Raw genomic sequence first — 20,060 nt, 5'->3', positions numbered from 1 at the left:
GCCTTCTACTTTGAGAAATTTAGATATTTTCTCTTTCACTCGTCTCCCCAATATTCTTTAAGTGAAACCCTTGAAAAAAGCTTTGAGTATCCATAATTATTTATTCAATTGATATTATATTTATCTGCAAATATATAAAGAAATAATTTAATGTAATCTCTCACGGAGTTTGACAATAAGATTTGAATTTTTTGTATTTGACAATAACCTTTCTAAAAATATTTTAAATCTCGAAATATCTATATCCATCCCCTTGCATGCATACTTTTTTTTTTTGTAATGTAACTTGTGTATTCTTATTAGTAATTTTTTTCATTATACAATAAATCAGACACATTGTTGTAAAACTATTTTGTTTAACCTTCCAAAATTCATTTTTTTGCAAATACGCAGCACGTACGCCCCCTTTATTAGTGTGCATAAAATAGGCGTAGATATACGTGTACATCGATGACAGATTAATTAACAAAGATGAAACTAAAAAGAGAGAGAGACAATTCTAATTACTCACTAATATTAATAATAATTATGATCAGTTCTTAGCGATTGACTTTACAACATGGTTTTATTTTAAGTGTTTACCAGGTGCTTTTAGCTAAAAAAGAAAGGTGCTTTGGGAACTTATCAACAAAACATTTTACAATCTTTACCAAAAAAAAAAAAAAAAACAAAACATTTTACAATTAAAAAAAAAAAAAAGGAGTCACGAAAATGCTTGCGAGCCGGAGCGAGTCAATCAAGTCGCAAATCCGAAAACCAAAGAACTCGCTCCGCCGATACGATCAGTCCGTCCGCCATTCGAGCTTCCGGCTTGAAGATTCCTGTTCTCTGGCATTTCGGGGACGAATCCGGGGCGCGTCCGCGAAACCCTAGAAGAAGCGGAAGCACGATTGCAGAGGTCAGTTTGCAATTCAAGCTAGCGTCGCTCGATCGCGTTGCCGGTCTCGTCCGCGTTCGGTTCGATTAGGCTCGCGGCTCAGTGGAAACGCCGCTCGTGTCGGCCCAGCTGCTCCTGCTTGCTGCTACCTGTAAAAAGCTTTGCACTTTTTGCTGAATTTACTGCGGCTGCGATGCGGAAGTAGATTTTTCTGCTGTTTTGTTAGTGATGCTCTCGTATTCAGGCTAGGAGGTTGGCTGAAGGTTGGAGTTTCTCTTGATTTTTCGTTGTTTTGGTTGCTGTAGTTACCAGAAGATGTTATCGTTTTGGGGGTGTCTCGACTTGGCAGATTGATCGACCGATAATTGTGGAGTTCAATGAGTAGTGGCAGGGAGAGGGCCCTTGGAGTTGGGGTTCAGCATGTCTTGGATTATCTTAAACGGATGCAAGCGGAGAACCCGGCATTCTTTTATGCAGTCGAGGGCGATAATGACCAGTCCGGCGGAAGCATATTCTGGGCCGATGTGACGGCCAGGACGAACTATACATACTTTGGTGACACTGTGACGTTCGACACTACGTACCGGACGAACAGGTACAGGGTGCCTTTTGCATCGTTTACTGGGTTGAATCATCACGGGCAACCGGTTTTGTTTGGCTGTGCGTTGATTCTGAATGACTCGGAGTCCTCATTCATTTGGGTGCTCCAAACTTGGCTTCATTTGATGGCCGGACGGTATCCTATCTCTATCACGACCGATCCCGACGGAATTATCCAGGTAGCTGTTTCACAAGTTCTTCCTGGTAGTCGCCACCGTTTTTGTAAGTGGGGCATATTTAGAGAAACTCAAGAAAAGCTGGCAGACCGTTACCAATCTCATCCCACTTTTGAATTTGAATTTAAAAGATGTATAAATGAGGCTGAGACAATTCAGGAGTTTGAAGCATCCTGGGAGTCACTGCTGCAAAGATATAACATCACAGATAAAGAATGGCTTCAGTCAATCTATAGTGCTCGGGAGCAATGGGTGCCACTTTACATGAGAGACGCCTTTTTTGGAGATTTAGGCTTGGCAGATAGAAGTGAAGGTTTGAACACTTTTTTTGGTGGTCATGTCAATGCATCGACGACCATACAGATGCTAATTAAGCAGTATGAAAAAGCTGTAGCAAATTGGCATGAAAAGGAACTAAAAGCTGATTATGACACTACCAATACTTCACCTGTTCTGAAGACACCATCTCCTATGGAGAAACAAGCTGCCGGGTTATTTACAAGAAGAATCTTTATGAAATTTCAGGAGGAGTTAGTCGAGACCCTTGCTAATTCTGCAACCAAAATTGAGGATTCAGGAGGCGTCAGCACTTATCGGGTGGCAAAATATGGGGAAGAGCACAAAGCACACACTGTTAGTTTCAATTCTTTCGAAATGAAAGCCACTTGCAGTTGCCGAATGTTTGAATATAGTGGAATCATTTGTAGACATATCCTGGCAGTTTTTAGAGCAAAAAATGTTTTGACACTGCCCTCTCAATATATATTGAAAAGATGGACTAGAAATGCCAAGAGCAGTTCCATGACCGATGAGAATGCTCCTGAAGTACCTGTTGGTCCTCAAGAATCTCTAACTGTGCGGTATAATAATTTACGCCAGGAAGCAATTAAATACGTAGAGGAAGGAGCAAAGTCCATCTACATTTATAATGTGGCGATGGATGGTTTACAAGAGGCTGCTAAGAAGGTGGCTGCTGTGAAAAATAAAGGTCCTGGAGCTGCACTGGATGGAAATCTGGCAAATGGTAGTAGTAAAGAGTTTCATACCTCTGGAGAAAATCACATGTTGACATTTCAATCTGTGGTAAGTTTATTCTGGTTTATTGATGGGACATGTTTTTAATTCTAGTTTTGTGCTTGCTATGATTTTAATGTTCTTAAATTTGGCTTGCCAATATACTTGTTCATGTAGCTCCTCTTGAACTTTAGCTACTTTCAGCTGTATTTTTCCACTTTTTCTTCAAAACCAGGATGCTCCAGTGTAATTACTGGTTCATCTGTACTTTATTTTTTGGGATTTTTCTTGAACAAAAACGCTGGTCTTGACAAAACAACATAAGAGAATTCCTGTAAAAAAAAAATCCACTTAGTTGAAAGGGTTACTATTGCTATAATATCTTAAGTGCTCTGTGCTTTCAATATATGTAACAACTATAACACCAACCTAGTCTTATCCCACCAAGAAGAGTGTGCGTTCCTTATGTACAGAAATGTACATGGGGAATCATGATCAAACCCCAGTTTGGAGTGGTAGAAATCATTTTTTTAAAATACACATATATGATGATTTTTCTAGTTTCCCTGTTGTTATTAGAAGTAGTTAATGTTATGCATCGACTTGTCTGCACAAGGAATTATGATCGAATCCCAGTTTGGAGTGATAAGAAATGAAGCTTTTTAAAATACACAAATATGATGATTTTTATCAGTTTCCCTGTTGTTATTCCAAGTAGTTAATGCTTATGCATTGAGTTGTCTGCAGAAAGTATATACTGGAAGGAAAAGGATTTCTGGTTTATCATGCTATGCTGAATATAGCATGTTGTTCGTTTTTATCATCTTCAATGTCTTGCTTCTTAACAACAATTGATAACAGGAACATTGTAGATTTTGCCTGTCGGTTTCTGATATTTGTGATCATAGAAGTAATTGGAAGAAAAAGTTTGAACTGCAATCTGAGATTGAATATGGAATTCTTAGATGTCTGAAACTAGTATAAATTCATGCAGAAATATTGCTCGTTGCTATAGTACTCATTACTATTCATGCACAAATTCTCGCTTTATACATAATCCCAAGTCATTGGACACGTAAGTGTAAATGCTTTGTGGCCTTCAGGATGAGAAGAAAAAGAAAATTCGCGAGTTGACTGTTGCGTTGGAAAGTACAAATCAAAGATGCGAAGTTTATCGGACAAACCTTCTGGCTATTTTGAAAGATATGGAAGATCAGAAGTTAAAGCTCTCTGTGAAGGTCCAAAATGCTAGGCTCAGTCTCAAAGAGTGACCGTGTTGGGGGAGAATTCTTCTTGTAGCTGTATGTTTCTTAGCTTTTCATCATGGTACTTATCAGAAACTCACTAATGAATGTGCTTTAAGAGAAAGGTGAGGTTGGTGGGTCACGAAAGTTCCGATTCCGTGCCTTTCCCGTGTGCTTGACAAAGGTCAGATTGTCGCACCTGATGTTATGACAAGTTACATCCAGTAAATACTATGTGCCTTAACCATAGTCAATTGATATAAAAAGTATATCCCATGACACTTTTACACATTGTGTACAGCAAAGCCTTTCAATTGTCATCTGCAGCAAGCATGGCTTTTTGAAGTTCGTGTTGCATTTCAGGCCATACATACCCTGTACAATCGGATAACCCCTTGTATTAACGCTGGAGACAATTGAAAAGACATAATGCGTGCAGAATCTAGGTTGGACCACCTTGCAAGGTGCACCCAAGTGAAATTAAAATGAAACTTTACATGTAAACATTGTCTTCCCGCAAAATCTATAGCAGTGCTCCCCGGTTATTGGTACAGCACGTATTAATTAATTACCAAAGGCAGTGAGATTGAGTATCAGACCTAGCAAATGCTTTTCCTAGTTGAGTTTGGAAGAAAGTGGCCGCTTCTATTATAAAAACGCAATCCCCCAATTCTTTGAAAATAAAAATAAAAAAGTCAGGGAGAGGAAAACAATGCTTCCTCGAAAAATCCTATTCTCTAGTCATTTGCTGAACCCTATATGTACAAAGAACACCTTGTTTCTTCCTGAGTAGCCAAAGAAGATGCAACTGAGGCCTGTTTCATGGCTGATGTAGCCCAAGATGAACCACCACACAAGGCGTTGCTCCAGCGCACCATCAAATGCCATCTTTCAAGCTGATTTTGACGTTCTGCACTTTTATCGCCAATTGAAGTTTATGATCCTCAATTTCTTTTAGTACTGAAAGCAAATTAGCCCGATACAATTCACACTTCTGATTTGCAGACTCTAGGTCATTGATGAGCTCCCAATCTTACGGTCCATATCCTCCTGCAAGAGATGCACCAACGATTTCAGGCCTCAGCAGAAAGCATCCTTCTGTATTCACCATTCCACACCAAAATGGAACTAACAGCTTTAACCCCAGCATAAAGTTTATGGATACCATCAACTACACATACATTCTGTAAGCATAATCACTACCTGATTACAAATACAGCACGGAGATCTGTAAGTGTCAATCCAACATAAAAAAAGACTTGAGACCTGATCTTTAAGAGAAAGCAGAGACACCAACAAACTTTAGCAGTGATAAAATAACTGACATCCTTGGAAAAATTGTTGCTTCAACAACCAACCGAAGGTCCGCACAGATGAATTTTGAAAATCTTCACTCTCTAATAATCCTAGACTGCAGGGTTGCAGTTTGTTTTACCAGTGGATAGTCAATCCTTTCCAATAAGGTATGTAAACTCTGAACAGTCTCGAGATGTACCATCAATTTATCACATGACCAAACTAAGGATACAGGAGAAGTGGCATTATTTAGTTAGAAAAAACAATAATAAAAAGGCAGGAAACAACAAAATTGACTAGGAAGGACTTTGCACGAAAAGAAGAGGCAGGTGTAGGCAAGTGTCATTCCCAACTAGACTGACAAAGCAATGGCTGAAATAGAGAAAAACGATTCTTACCTCAGATAGGCTTTGGCCAGCTGTCATATGACTTCGGCCAGTCGAAAGATTATATGAAGACCTATGCCGCATTAGATCATCCCTACTGCGTCCATTGACCATGACAGCCCTTCCCTCATTTTTTGAAGCAAGAGCAACTTTCTTTGCACCATCTTGCAGAGCACTCATTGCCACTTCATATACATCCAGAGACTTTGCCCCTTCATCAACAAATTTGAAAGCCTCATGTCGCAAGGTGTTGTACCGAACAGTATGCGACTCTAGATAGTTTGTATATAAGCCACTGGCATGTTCTTCTAAATTAACACTGCTCTTCGCATTCCTTGTCCATCGTTTTAGAATAAAATGAGGTGGGAGGGTAAGCACGTTGGTCACTCTGAAAACAGCTAATACATGTCGGCAAAGAAGACCTGAGAATTCAAACATCTGGCAGCTACAAGTTGCTCTCATCTCCAGAACATTGAACTTAACATCGTAAGATTTATGATCCTCCCCATATTTGGCAACTTGGTAGGCAATGATCTCACTGTCATCATCAATTTTGGATGCCATAAAGGTTAGTGTCCCAACCAATTCCTCTTGAAATCTTATAAAAAGCTTCCTAGTGTAAAACTCAGATGCTTGTTTCTCCATCGGAGATGGGGTTTTGAGAACTGGGGAAGTGTTCATCGTATCATAGTCTGCTTTTACTTCTTTCTCATTCCGACTCTCCAGTGCTTTCTCGTACAATTTAAAAAACTGATTCAAACTAGTTGAAGCATTTATATACCCATCAAAATATGAGTTCATACTATCACTACGCTGAGTTATAGACATCTCTGCAAAGAATGTGTCTCTGAGATATACAGGGACCCAGTGCCTACGGGCAGAATATATTGTCTGAAGCCATTCATGATCCCTAAGGTCATATCTATCAATAAGCGCCAGCCAGCAAGATTCAAATTCATCAACTGATTCCGTCAAATTTACACACTTGTGGAAGTCTGCTTCAAAAGTCGGATGCTCCAAAAATACTTGTGACAGCTTCTCCTGACACTTCTTGAAGATGTGCCATTTACAGAAGCGATGACGAGTTTCAGGAAAAACCTGTGCAATTGCTGAGCCTACTACTGTATCATGATCGGTTGTGATTGACACCGGAGGGCGACCAGACATTGCCATAAGCCATGTCTTAAAAAGCCAGACAAACGAAGATTCAGATTCATTAATCATAAAAGCACAGCCAAATAGTATAGGTTGTCCATGATGATTCACCCCAGTAAAGGGTGCAAATGGCAAACGGTATCTATTGGACCTGTAAGTCGTATCAAACGTGACGGTATCACCAAAGTAAGTGTAATTCATTCTCGACCTCGAGTCAGCCCAGACGACATTGCACATAGACTGGTCTTCATCATTCTGCACTGCATAGAAGAAATTGGCATTCTCAGCATGCATTTGCTTCAAATAATCCAGAAGTAGCTGAATATCTCCTTCTAAGCTCCTCTGACGATTGTTCCTCATGTAGTTCCTACAGTCAACCTCTGTAAACCCGACCTTACTAATCCCACCATACTCTTTTATCAACGCAGACATGATCCTTCGAGGACCCAAACCAGCCGCCTGCAAGGTATCGATCAAGGTCTTGGCTGGGCCAGATATTTGCCTGTGCGACCGGAGGCAATGCACCTGATCCGGGGGAACCAGCTCATGATTATGCGCTCTGACAAACCCTGAGACAACCCATTTACCAGAATCCTGCATCTTCACTGACAGAGAGGCTTTGCATCCGACTCTTGTAATCGTCCTCGGACGCTTGATCTCCCTGTCCTTCGTCCGCTTCTCGTTCAAGTTCCTAAACCCCTCCTTGGCACAAACAAACTGCCTCTGAATAATGGCTCCGTCCCGCCGGGACCGGCGAGAGGAGCTCACACGGGTACTAAACCCAACACGGCGAGCGTACGAGTTGTAGAAGGCCTTGGCAGCCTCCTCTGACTCAAATTCCATCCCCTCATAAGGCTCAAGATCAAGCAGATCCCCCTCGGGGAGGTAAATCTCGCCACTTCCGCCGCCAAAACCACCCCCGCCGCTGATATTTTGCGGGCTATCGATCATGTCCTCATCATCGACTGGGTGCTCTATGTCCACACCGTCATCGTCCACTTCCCTCCCGCTACTGCCAACCCCGCCTCCTAACCCTATGTCGAATTCAATCACCTCGTTTTCCATATACAACCGAAAGAAAACACCCCAAACGACCACCGCCTCGCGCTCAACTCGAACGCCTCATCATGTCATGCGATCGACGGACCAGGAAAGCAGGCGCAACTCAAGAAGCATCTAACACGGGGCGACTGTCTACGCAGTATCCGCACAAAGGCGATGAGAGAGAGAGAGAGAGAGAGAACTGACCCAACTGCGAGCGGAGCGTTAATCGACACGCGCCGCCGCGATTGAAGCGTCCGGCATTTCCGGCGTCGAAGAGCGACGGGGGCGGGACGCCGACGGAGGCGGCGGCGACGACGGAGAGAGCGAGAGAGCCTTCTCGCGCTAGGGTTTTCGCGGCGGGAGAAGGGGTTCGCCGGAGGGAAGACGATCAAAGTTTTCGAAGCTTTTCTGCGTGCGCGATTGAACGGGAAGTGGAGTGAGGAAACTGGTGCGTGCGGGAGGAGAGAGAGAGAGAGAGAATCGTGAGAGCCTGAGAATGGTGGACGGAGTTCCCGGGGGTGGCGATCGGGTGCTGCTGGGCTTCTCGAGGTTTGGGTTCGCCGAGCCTTGACTGCGGGGCGGTGATCGCCGTCTGATTGAAGGAGGGGTGCGATCGTACGGCTGAGGATGGTGGAGAGCGGGATGCGAACGGTGGGCGCATGATTCAGGGGAAGGAAATAGGGCGGGGGCAATCACGTGACCGCACTATGATTATTTAATAATATTGTCCTTTTCTTCGTTCTCGATTTTCCGTTTTCAGCGAAAAGAAAGGTCTTTTATATATTGGAAAAGGCCAAACCAATAAAAAAAACCCAAATTATATTTAGCGAAAATTATAAATAAGTGCCGGACGTGCTCTTATATTTTCAAATAAAAACTCGAAATGAATTTTAGAGAAAATCTCAAATAATAATCAAGTACCATTCTTTTTCAAAAAAGAACCTGAAATGAAATTTGTTATAAAGAATGACATGAAATGGTCATTTATTCTCAAAAGAGGGCCTCACTTGTTAGGCAGTGAATAGATGCATCTCCGATGCATATTATGATGGCCTAATTATGGTATTTTTGTCCAATTTTTTTTTTTCATTTTTGGTTGCCCTGTTCATCGTCTTCTTCGTCCCCTATTCACTTTTTCTTGCCCAAATCAAAAACACCGGACTTTGAGAAAGGCCAGCGAGGACTCGACGCCCATTGCCGGTAGCAAGTGAGGGCAATTGAGCCCTCGTTGGCCGTGGGGGAAGGGGGCCGTCCAAATCAAGCCCTACAAGGAGGTCCTCGAGGGCAAAAAGGGTAGCCGGAGAAGTCGTTGATTTGGGAGTGCTGGTGGGAGGAAGGGATGAAGAAGGCGACTTGGGCGTCCTAGTCATAGTCCTGGTAGAAAACGAGGTTGTCGGTGGAGCAATGGGCGGAGATGGGGGAGGTCGCCCTCACGGCCATAAGTGAGGTCGCCCCTCGCCAGCCCTAGGCGAGGGCTCACCCACCTCACCAGCCACTGATAAGGGCCAACGAGGGCTTGCAAGCTCTCACCTGTAGCCAACGAGGGCTTGACAACCATCGCTGACCGTGGCCGAGGCCACCCTTGCCTGGGGCCGACAAGGGCTTGGTGGCCTTCGCCCATTGTTGGCAATGGGCGTCCAGCCCTCACTGACCCTCACCAACGGTCGGTGCTTGCAGCCCTTCCCAAGTCAGATGTTCTTGAGAAGAAGATGAACAAGGGACAAAGAAGATGATGAACAATGCAACCATTGACCCAAAAAAAAAAAAATAAAATAAAGAACAAGACAACCAAAAATATTTTTAAAAAAATTGGACAAAAATACCCATGATCAGGCCACCATAATATGCATTAGGGATGCATCTGTTTATTGGTCGACGAGTGAGGTCCTTCTTTGAGACTAAATGATCACTTTGGGTCGTTATTAGAAACAGACTCCACTCTAAGTTCTTTTTTGAGAAAATGAATGCACTTTATGTCATGAATTTTATTTTAAATAAAGATCCAAAATAACTATATTTATCCCAAAAAAGGGCATGAAGTAGTTATTGTTGTTTCAAATAACGGTTTAGTCTCACCGGTTGACAATATATTCTAACTAATCAAGGATGTTTTTGTCAAAACATAAGTTAAATTTAATTTTAATTATATTAAAAATTTAAAAAAAAACTTTAAAAAAGTAAAAACACAAGCGAGCTATCACCTCATCATTGATGGGGTGGCAACGAAGACCGGTGGGGTCACCAGCACCTGGGCAAGAGCTTGGATAGCAGGCCTTCGCTAGAAGCAAGAGAGGACGCCACCCCTCTCGCAGATCTAGGCGATGGTCGCCCGCCCTCCCCTAGGCTCAAGTGACCTCATCATCCATCGCCGCCACCCACTGCCACAAGTGAGAGGGGCACTTCATAGAAAAAAGAAAGAAAAAAGGAAAAAATTAAGAATTTAAAATATGAAATTACCCCTCACAACCGGTGAGTTTATTTCCTTCTTTAAGACTAATAAAAGCACTTTGAACCCTTATTTAAAATAAGGTTAACTTTAGGCTTTTATTTGAGAAAATTGTGGCACCTTAGATCCTTATTTAAAATAATGTCCACTTCAAGCTTTTATTTAAGAAAATAAGTGCACTTTAATCCCTTATTTGAAATTTTCCGTTATATTTATCATGTCACATCCGCCCTAAACATTTTTTGGTGACGTAAAAAACCTCAACTTATGCCCATTGTGATACATTTAGCTTTTTTATTTTTTTTTTGTGATAGTAAAAAGTCACACATTTATACCTGCAAAAGAACCAAAAATCGCCTAGCACCAAACCAACCTCGAACCAGCAGTAGTTCCCATAGAAAATAATCCTATTCCTAGTTCTATGTGTGGAACTACACATCGTCCTGTGTGTATATAATTTTTTCAATTTTTAAGTTTTATGGTCTCTCTTTGCCTCTCACTTCACTCATCTCGCAACTTCATCTCCCTCTCTCACTCTCGGTCTTGGTAGCATTAGACCTTGTCAATGCCTACCCCCCTCTCTCTCACTTTAGATCACCTCCAGTCTTGTCACACAATTCCCATACCTTTTTTTTTTTTTTTTTTTTTTTTTTTTTTTTTTTTTTTTTTGAAATGGAGACATTTTGATCGATTCCATGATCCCATTTGGAAATCAAATTGGACTAGTGCTTCAGTTTTAGGTAGGTCCATGGAATCAACGAGCGATTCTTGGTTCCCATTTTTTAGAATTGGGTTTTGGTAGACAATTTCTAGGTCTTGGGTTCCATGGTGGGGTTTGTTCACCCCGGAACCAATCACTGTACTTGTATCTATATAACACAGTCACCTTTGGTCAAGGTTTTATAAAATGATTTTCCAACCAAAACAACATTAAGTTTATTTTACTTAAGTCATAAATGAGGTGTTCTATGCTTAAAATCAGGGAAGACTAGGTTAGTCACAGTAGGTATAGCATCCCACAACAAGCGAACCTCTCTATTCAAGCCTTCAAGAGATTGCCTTTTGGTTGTGAACTACTCAAAAATTTGGATCAAAGCATAGAAACACTCAAAGATACTAGGATAGTAACATCTCTAACTTAGTAAAGCTGCATTCCTCAAAGGATCCTACTGGGCTGATGAAGAAGAAGTGTTTAGAGAAACATTGAGAGAATTTGCATAAGCATACACTTTGAGAAGGAACTCTGCTCAAAACATTACATCATTTTTGCTTTTTATAGACATTAAGAGGTCACAAACAAATAAATAAGGACCATACTTGTGGGTCCGAAAATATATAGGCTTCGGGAATTCCGATCGTGAATTATTTTAAATGGTATGAATAATGACTATGGACAGTGATTTTCCTAACCTACTACTACAATTACCTGTGCTACAATAACTTTTTCTCGTAGCGTTGTTCCATTCCAACATCATCATCAGGAGGTTTGTTGGTATTGTGAGAGGGTCCCCTTTGTGAGATTAGGGCATTCCACATACTTTAGACACTTGAGACAGGTTCTTCTTCATGAATCCTGGAGGGTCTTGGAGTGTCAATAGGTATGACTAGCTGGGGGCCAGTTTGCTATTTGAGCATAATAGGATACTATGTTGGGATCCATTCCGAGAGATAAGGATAAAGGCCTTTGATCATTGGGGTCTCGAGAGAAATGACCACCCTATTGAGCATAGGATGCCCGAGTATAGAATTCTTGAGAGAACTGTGTGGAATCATTTGTGTCTTTCATTTCTTACTCTTGTGATGGAGGTGTCTTTGCTCGATTCATTCTTGCTTGAATTTAGGCGCAAGACCATAGTGGTCCCATGGAATAGGTGTTGTGTAGTCTCATGCTTCTTCAAGAGTGGTCTGGTTTTCTTGGTATAGAACCTTCTGGAGCTCTCTATAATTGTATTCAATAGATCTAACGCGGCTTGGAAATGTCCTACTTGGAGATACGATTGAGGCTTGTATGTTATGATTCCTATTTCTTCTGGTGCACGGGTGAAGGTGCCATTGTGTCGCACAAAAATCCATGGTATTTGGTAAAACACTATCGTGCGTACATTACTGTGTGTAGCGCTTGTTTTGCTTGAGGGATTTTTCCTAGTTCTTATACAAAAGGCGTTTTCACACGGTAGGAGGATAAAGTCAATTGAGTACAACCAAGAGATTCCTGTCACTTTCACTTCCTATATTATCTATGTAGACAGATTTTCAACAATGCTCATTAACAGAACTTTGACAGAGAGCAAATATGCCACACAAATACAAGTTTTGGATTTTTGGTATCATATATAAAAATTTAAAGTAAATGTGTTATAGTTGATATAATTAGAAATTTGTTATGAATTTTTCTTAAATAAACATAAAAAATATAGAATGAAATTGGACGTTGGACAAAAATCTTCTTAAAGGTTTTGCTTTTTTCATCATGCCACACTTTATGTAATCTAGAATCATATGTTATTTTTCCAATTATTTCATGGAACATATTTTCTATTATAATCTACGATCAATCTTTATCGCTCTATATAAAAAATGCGAGTAATCTTTTCCGGGGAGAATTTCCTCTCATGTTATTTAATAATATCCTTAATAAAAAGGCCTTTTAGATATTTATACTTCTCGAATTACTTATTAGCCAAAAAACTTTGGCCTTTTTTCTTCGGATTCACCTTCTCTCATAAAGAACCTGAACAAGGGAATGGAAATCCTAACCTATCCTCCAAAAGGCGGGAACACAGTAACGACGGCATCTCCCATTTATGGTTATTTTGATCCATCAAAGGAAATAGATATTTCAATGTTGGGCATCGACGTAATTGTTTTGCGTTTTGGCAAAGAAATGTCCGAAATTAGATTTTCAAGTTGCTTACTATCCACAGAAAAATAAAAGGAAATTAATCACAAAAAATCAAGAAAATTTACAAGGAAAAAAATCAAAGATGGAGAGTAGAGAGAGAGAGGTGTTAGGCACGTGAGGAAGATAGAGAGAGAAAGAGAGAGAGAGAGAGAGGAGAAGAGGTTGAAAAGTTCATCAACCCAACCCCTTGCCTCTCTCCTCAAAGGGGGTGGGGGCTTTTTGCCTTTGCCATTTGCCTTGGCAAGCCAATGCCACTTTGCGCAGCTCTTCTTTATATACCGTCGCGCTTCTCTCTCTATCTCTCTCTCTCTCTCTCTCTCTCTCTCCCCGAGTTTCGGGAGCTTCGAATCTCCAGTACGCAGAGCGCTCGGGAAACCCCACCGTTGACGCCGCCCTGCAGCCGGCCGCGGCTTCTCCGGCTAACATTCGCTCCGCCGCGCTTGGGTTTTCACGTCCGTCCTCCTCCCGTACCGGGCGCCAGGCGCGACGCTGCGTTGGCGTAGGAGCTTTCCTTCCATCTCTCTCTCTCTCTCTCTCTGTGGTGGGTGAGTGAGGGAACGAAAGTTCCGTGCTTTGCGGGAGCTCCTTGAGTCCCGAACGGAGGGCGGGGTCGCTTGGGGCGGTCGGGATGGACGACGGCGGAGGAGCTCGGGCGCCGGAGGAGACGGCGGCGGCCGCCGGGGTGGAGGGGGGGCCGGAGCAATGCGAGGGTGGCGGCGGCGCCGCGCGCGAGGAGTTGCCAGCCGAGGGCGAATGCGGCGACGGGAGCCCCTCCCAGGAGCTCCCGACGCCTCCGCTCCCGCCGAGCCCGCTGAAGCTGACGAGGCCGACGCGGGCCGCGGGAATGCGGAGGCGCCGGCGGGGGCGAACGGGGGTGGCGTCAGCGAGCCGGCGGGGGAGGACGCTCGGGTCGATGCGGGCGCTGACGAGCCGCACGTCGCCGTGGGGAACGGTTCTGGCGATGCGGAGCCTTCGAATCAGGGTGAAAGTGCCGAAGACGAACGGATTGAGAAAGAACCCAAGGATGGCGCGGCGGAGAAGGACAGGGCGTTTGTTCCGAAGGCAGAGGCTTCGAACAAGCAAGTGCTGAAGCGGGAGATTGATGCAGAGATTGATCCAAGGCGTGAAGCGGAGATGAAAAGCTCGGAGCCGCGGTTTTCCTGGGAAACGCAGTATGACGACGGTGATGAATCAGGGACAGAGGAGGAGCAATACTCTTTCAGGAAGGAGGTCGAAACTTTCTACAAGGGGAGGAGTTTGGAATTCAAAGCTCCGAAGTTCTACAAAGAAGAGCTGAACTTGCTCAAGTAACTTCTTTTCCGCTGCGATGGCTTTAGCTGTTCCTCGTCTGTTGTCTTTTGACAGTTTTTCCTTTTTTTGTGCGACAGGCTATATAGAGCTGTGGTTAAACTTGGCGGCTATGAGCAGGTGCCTCTCAAATTTTATCCCCTTCATTGTAGGAAAATTTTCGAAAAGTTCCCGTTTTTACTTTCCATGAATGATGTTTGTAATCAGAACGCTGATGCATTGTGAGTGAATCCATTTCTTCAAGCCAGGGAAGGGTTTGGGATATGGTGTAAGTTTTTTAAGTTTTTTTTTTTTTTCCTCTCGTTCTCCAGTCCTCCATGTACCCAGCCCACTCCTGAGGCATATTAGCATGAAGGCATATTAGCACTTTCCTGATTACTTCTGGCTGTGCTGCTGGCCAGCAATCGTATTCAGCAACAATTTCATATGTACATCGGAAATTCCACTTGGAGGCCATTAATGGCGGAATGATTAAAGCAGCCAAAAAGTTTTACTGAGGAAACTTTGTTATGAAAAAGCTTTTAGCGTGAGGGTGGAACTGGGACACCTGAGTCAAGTGACCTGTTATTTCCTTGCCTCTATGTAGTTAGTTGAAATTGTCTATCATCTCTTCTTTTGTGTAATTCATGACCCTTTAGCTTTCTGAAGATGCCTAACTGTTGGGTAGTTTAGGTAGGGTTCTCTGCTTTATGCTACTTATGTTAAGTACCGATCTATTTGGATGGATTTATTTGAAAAGGCTGTTGGGTTTTTTCAGTAGTATCTAAAGCAATACTGCTCATTAGACCACAAAAGTATGATTTCAAGTAAAAAATTGCGTTGTTACATCCCAATTAAACTCAATTACTGTGTATGCCATCATACTGATCTGTGAAGACAACACGAGTCATCTCCTTGCTGGTATTAAGATATTAATGTCTTGCTTTCTCTTTATTGGGCATCTGCAGGTTACATCATGCAAGCTGTGGAGGCAAGTGGGAGCACCATTTAGACCTCCAAAGTAATGGCACTTTTTAATATGATTTGCTTGTCTGTTCTCATCTGCTGCTTTATGTTTTTGAATTGAATAATCACTTTTGTCATAACTCAGTAGATTCTTTTGGTTTGCGTATTTTGCATCCCTTACTTTGTTGGTTTTTGGATAGGGAGGGTTCAAGTTATATTTTCATGTAATCTGTATGTCTGAGGTACATATAGCATAGCCTTTGCAGACAAGATTTAAAAAATACTGTTCAAAGATGAAGCTCTTCCTTGTGTGTAAGCAAGGGATGGTGGTGGCTGTGTAGTTATTGTAGTTTCCTCTGTAGTTGCTCACTTCGGTATTGCTTTTTTACTTGAACAGGACTTGTACTACTGTTTCTTGGACATTCCGGAACTTCTATGAAAAGGTTTTGTTACCTTGCCACCCTCCTTTCAGTTTTCAAGATTCCATCAGATTTTACCTGTATGTGGTGAAGTTTCTTGCACATGATTTTCTGCAGGCACTGCTTGAATACGAAAAGTACAGGCTGCAGTGTGGTGAACTTCCTTATTTGGAATATGACAATTCAATTCCCAAGGGTGAAAATCAGGTAACTTTTGTGCAAATAGCAAGGCCAAGCCAAGCAGAATGAGGGTTGAACTTCATAACTTGACAAAGCTTTCTTTTCCTAAGGTTGAAAATCACTTTGTTAAGCCATTGACTATTGAGAATAATTTTTCAACTGCGGCATGAGGGTTATGGATGATTTCACAATTTAAGAGTTGACTGAATATTGGTGATTCATCTTAAAAGAATGACCATACAAATGGAGATACTAATCATCAAGTCAGTCTTGTTCATGTGGTTGGCATTTCACCTTCCTCTTGAAGTCTTTTGTGATTATCTGTAAAAGTGATAAACATTGTGGGAGTTGATGCCCTTATCTAAGTCTTCTTGTGAACATTATCATGTTCCGTCACTCTCTCCTTTCAGTGATCAATAGATGCCAAGATATTAATCAAAGGCAAGAGGAATGTTGTGAATATTCTAACATTTTTTATTTGTGACTGTTGTAAGTAATATTTCTTGTCAATTTTTTTTAGTTATATAAATGCTTTGGGATTTTGGCAATATCTTTTTCTGGCACCATAATGCATTCGAAAGTGGAAGACTTGGCAAGTATGTTAAATTCTTATTAAAGCTCTACAGGTCATTGCGCCATGGAATGGGCTCTATACTCTTCTTATCCTGTTATACAGACATTACAAGCCAAAATTCATATGATTCTCGTGAATTTATCTTTAGGTTGGTGGTAATCACATTAGCCAAGCATCAACCTCAGGTAGGGCCCTAAGGGATGCTGCTGCTCGTGCTATGCAGGGTTGGCACTCTCAGAGTCCTGTTAATGCCGAGGTTAGCAATCCCATCATCAAGGCATTTTAAGATTCCATATTTGACACTTCCAATGAATATGTCCTGCCATCTGCCTTGCCTTACCTCTGTTTTTATCCATTTCTTTCATTTGTGGTCCTCTAACAAACAATTTCTTTTTTAAGGATGGGAAACCTAGCTTTTCGCAGAAAAGTGACAAGCAGATAAAGAGTGGTGGGTATTTTTTAATCAGTTTTCTTGATTTTTGTGCTGATTGGATAGCTTAATATGGGACTTACTATACTGACTCTCAATGTTATCTTCAGGTTTGTTAAAGCGCAAAAAAACACCTTCGCCTGGGAACACTGTCCATGTGGCGCGCGCTAAAGCACCGAAGCCACAGTAATATGCTGAATCAACTAGTTCGGGTCTGAATTGTTTGTGAATTAACAAGTGAAAAAATTTCACTGACTTCTTTTATTTTTTGGTAGATTGAACTCAATAGTAATTGATGTTGGACCACCTGCTGACTGGGTAAAAATTAATGTGTATAAAATTGTAAGTTCTTCTGTTTTCTGATTGAGTTCTTTCAGACGTATATTTTCAATGAAAAGTAACTTTCTTAACTATGACTGCAGAATGAATGCTTTGAGGTTTATGCTTTAGTTCCTGGGCTTCTCCGTGAGGAGGTAAGTCTAATGTAGCTGGTAGCACTTTATGATGCCCTTTTTTGAGTATTTCCTCTATTTAAAATATGTTACTTATTGTTTTATTGTTTCATCTTTACACTCAAAGGAGGATTGTCATTAATACCATTGGGTTTATGTAAGTGGTTAGAGGGATTTCTCAATACATGATCTACAATCGCATCAGAAGTCTGTTTTGATGAGAAGGTTTAGTAACATTGTACTTGCTGAAAGAAAAATTCAGTGGACTTGACAATGAAGATGATTAACCTTTTTCATAGTTTATGCATCCTGGTGTCAGCTGGTCCTTGTGGTGCAAGAGGAATTGATTATGCCACCTTAGCTTTTCGTGCTGGGCACTCTTGATCGTTTTATTTTCTTTCCCCATTTTTGCAGTTTTGTGATTGAAATATGGCTGTGCAGTAACACTTTGGTCATAAAATCCAGGATAGGATTCTATGGGTTTTAGTTCATACAAAGAATGTATACAGCTGTCTGGGAATTTATAATTTGTTAGTCAGCCCCATGGGTGGGGATGCTTGTAGTGAGGGAGGGCACTCAGACTAAGTTAGGCAAAGCTGAATCCATTAGCCTCGCTCAGAAGTCATTTTGTTATAAGGAAGTCACTATTCTACTGGATAATTGATTTTTTTATTTTTTCCATGGAAAGAAGAGTTGCTTCTGGAAAATCTTCTGACGGTTCAAGCAGAAAATGTCAGAAAAGACATGGCATCAGAAGTTCACAATTATTGGTTATTATTTGGTTGCAGCCTTCTGTTCATGACTTTTTTATTTTATAAACCAGGTACATGTGCAGTCTGATCCTGCAGGACGTCTAATTATATCTGGTCAACCACAGCAACTGGATAATCCATGGGGTGTCACGCCCTTTAAAAAGGTTTGTTAACAACTAGAGATCACATGTATAGAGTCTGCGTGAGGATGAATTTTTACTTCTATTTTTCAGTTTCAAGTGGTTAAACTGCAACTTTAGGACTGTGCCAATGCTTTTTAATAGAGTTATCTTATGTTCCAAATGTCTACACCAGCATTTTACAATCTTTATAGTAACTCAGATGAAGTACTAAATTTCTCTATCTATGTAAAGGTCATAGAAAATCTCATCTTCCCTGTTGTTGTCCTACAGTTTGAAAATACTTATCTTACTGAATTGATTTTCAGATATTTGCATTTTTGGTTAATTGGCTTTTTTATTTTCTGCAGTATATTTGAGGTTTTCGTGCAATTGGAAATTTGATATTCATAATGGTTTCTTGCAGGTTGTCAGCTTACCATCAAGAATTGATCCACACCAGACATCTGCTGTGGTCACCCTGAATGGCCAATTATTTGTGCGGGTTCCATGTGAGCAGAAGGATCTGTAATGCTTGAGGCGTTCTATGTTTCGCGAAGCATCTGCATGTCACACTCTGTCCATAACTAGGAGATGAAAGATTTGGTTTGACCTTGCAGTGGCTCTGCCTTGCGAATTTCTCAACTCGCAAGTTTCACAAATAAGTTTGGCCCACTAAATGCATAAATGAAGCTTTGACCTACACCAGCTGAGAGTTTAGTGTTTTGGGAATATTTTTATATATTTATTGACTATTAATCGCCTTTATTCTTAGTGTATTCTGATCATGGAATTATGTAGTTTTGTTATCGAGACTTGAGAGGAGTTATGATTAAACATTAATGCTGCATACTGGGAAGAGAGAACATTTATTCGTTATTCAGATCTTTAGATTGTCTTTGATGCAATTATGTGTTTGGTCCATGCCTGATGTGACGAGCTATTCCTTGAGGATTCTGAAAATAGTATGCTTCCATGGCATGATGAATACTGCCCTTGTTGTGCATTAGTTTCTCGCAGAATCTTTTTTCTTAAGGTAATTGATTTCCAGTTACATTCTGTCGGTAAATTACAGCTAATACAACATGAAAATTAGTTGATGGAGACTGTCTCCAACTGCTGAAGTTCATAAAATATTACCATGGGGGTATTGATCGATAAGTATTTGAGCGCAAGCTTTGATTTTCAGGAGATGTGGAGGTTGATACGGAGAGAGTCCTGCAAATTTAAAACCCGACTCCGCTTGTTTAACTGCAGTGTTCTTGCAGCGTCTTGATAGCACAAGGCTCATTTTTCTACCTGCAGAAACTTACACAAACAACCCTAAAAGTCTTATGCATTTGATCGAGATGAATTCAACTCCTTCGCCAATTCTATATCTAAAGCGATTATCTTAAACTACGAAGGAAGAGGTCGAGCAGGAAGTGTGAATCTTTAGCGTGAAGCCAGTATGAATTCTTGCAATTCCAAGCATAGATGGTCAAGCATTTAGGCTATATACAGCAGACTGGCGATTTCCCTAATTTTTCTGGCAATTAGGATAAATTATCTGACTAATTCTTGCAATGATTGACGAAGGCCGTGTACAATCACATTCTTCATTGCCTTCCCTTTGGTCTTAAGGGACGAGTGTTTTCGACGCCAAAAAGCCTATTCAAAGGCGATGACTTTAACCACCTTATGACTTTCTCCATCCTACACGAATATATTAACGAAAGCTGTGTTTTCACAGGGTTGAAAT

At 41.4% G+C, this 20,060-nt stretch overlaps 3 protein-coding genes across 5 annotated transcripts; 2 read left to right on the top strand and 1 right to left on the bottom strand.

Annotated features, from left to right (window-relative positions):
* The first annotated feature begins 718 nt into the window (after positions 1 to 718).
* Positions 719 to 4,160, top strand: LOC104419061 (protein FAR1-RELATED SEQUENCE 9). 3 transcript variants are annotated; one of them, XM_010030580.3, is made up of 3 exons: positions 719 to 898; positions 1,183 to 2,736; positions 3,771 to 3,938. In XM_010030580.3, the coding sequence occupies exons 2-3, from the start codon at positions 1,255 to 1,257 to the stop codon at positions 3,936 to 3,938; spliced, it is 1,650 nt and encodes a 549-aa protein (XP_010028882.2). In that variant the 5' UTR covers positions 719 to 898; positions 1,183 to 1,254. The 3 variants fall into 3 exon arrangements, with proteins under 3 accessions (XP_010028882.2, XP_010028881.2, XP_039158597.1); XM_010030579.3 differs by having other exon boundaries at positions 719 to 1,028; XM_039302663.1 differs by having other exon boundaries at positions 719 to 2,736; positions 3,771 to 4,160.
* A 198-nt stretch (positions 4,161 to 4,358) lies between these two features.
* LOC104419060 (protein FAR1-RELATED SEQUENCE 5) lies at positions 4,359 to 8,362 on the bottom strand. Its single transcript, XM_010030576.3, is given in 3 exon segments — positions 4,359 to 4,940; positions 4,943 to 4,961; positions 5,606 to 8,362. Coding segments are annotated over 3 exon segments (2,379 nt in total). The 5' UTR covers positions 7,814 to 8,362; the 3' UTR covers positions 4,359 to 4,788.
* Positions 8,363 to 13,356: 4,994 nt separating this feature from the next.
* LOC104419058 (AT-rich interactive domain-containing protein 5) lies at positions 13,357 to 19,227 on the top strand. The gene is made up of 12 exons (XM_010030572.3): positions 13,357 to 14,447; positions 14,529 to 14,568; positions 15,396 to 15,448; positions 15,791 to 15,836; positions 15,930 to 16,019; positions 16,715 to 16,822; positions 16,966 to 17,014; positions 17,107 to 17,182; positions 17,272 to 17,338; positions 17,419 to 17,469; positions 18,272 to 18,364; positions 18,747 to 19,227. The coding sequence occupies exons 1-12, from the start codon at positions 13,843 to 13,845 to the stop codon at positions 18,849 to 18,851; spliced, it is 1,383 nt and encodes a 460-aa protein (XP_010028874.2). The 5' UTR covers positions 13,357 to 13,842; the 3' UTR covers positions 18,852 to 19,227.
* Positions 19,228 to 20,060: the final 833 nt, after the last annotated feature.

The sequence above is a fragment of the Eucalyptus grandis genome, chromosome 9 (genome assembly GCF_016545825.1).
Source record: "Eucalyptus grandis isolate ANBG69807.140 chromosome 9, ASM1654582v1, whole genome shotgun sequence".
NCBI lineage: Eukaryota > Viridiplantae > Streptophyta > Magnoliopsida > Myrtales > Myrtaceae > Eucalyptus > Eucalyptus grandis.
Note: the sequence above shows the minus strand (reverse complement) of the source record. Positions and strands in the feature narration are given on the sequence as shown.

What these genes read in the sequence shown, in the direction of transcription:
- LOC104419061 (XM_039302663.1), top strand. Translation starts at nt 1,255, where the DNA reads ATGAGTAGTGGCAGGGAGAGGGCCCTTGGAGTTGGGGTTCAGCATGTC. An exon ending in TGTTGACATTTCAATCTGTG is followed by an intron (nt 2,737 to 3,770) that starts GTAAGTTTATTC and finishes TGTGGCCTTCAG; the next exon opens with GATGAGAAGAAAAAGAAAAT.
- LOC104419058 (XM_010030572.3), top strand. Translation starts at nt 13,843, where the DNA reads ATGCGAGGGTGGCGGCGGCGCCGCGCGCGAGGAGTTGCCAGCCGAGGG. An exon ending in TCCGGAACTTCTATGAAAAG is followed by an intron (nt 15,837 to 15,929) that starts GTTTTGTTACCT and finishes GATTTTCTGCAG; the next exon opens with GCACTGCTTGAATACGAAAA. An exon ending in AAATTAATGTGTATAAAATT is followed by an intron (nt 17,339 to 17,418) that starts GTAAGTTCTTCT and finishes CTATGACTGCAG; the next exon opens with AATGAATGCTTTGAGGTTTA.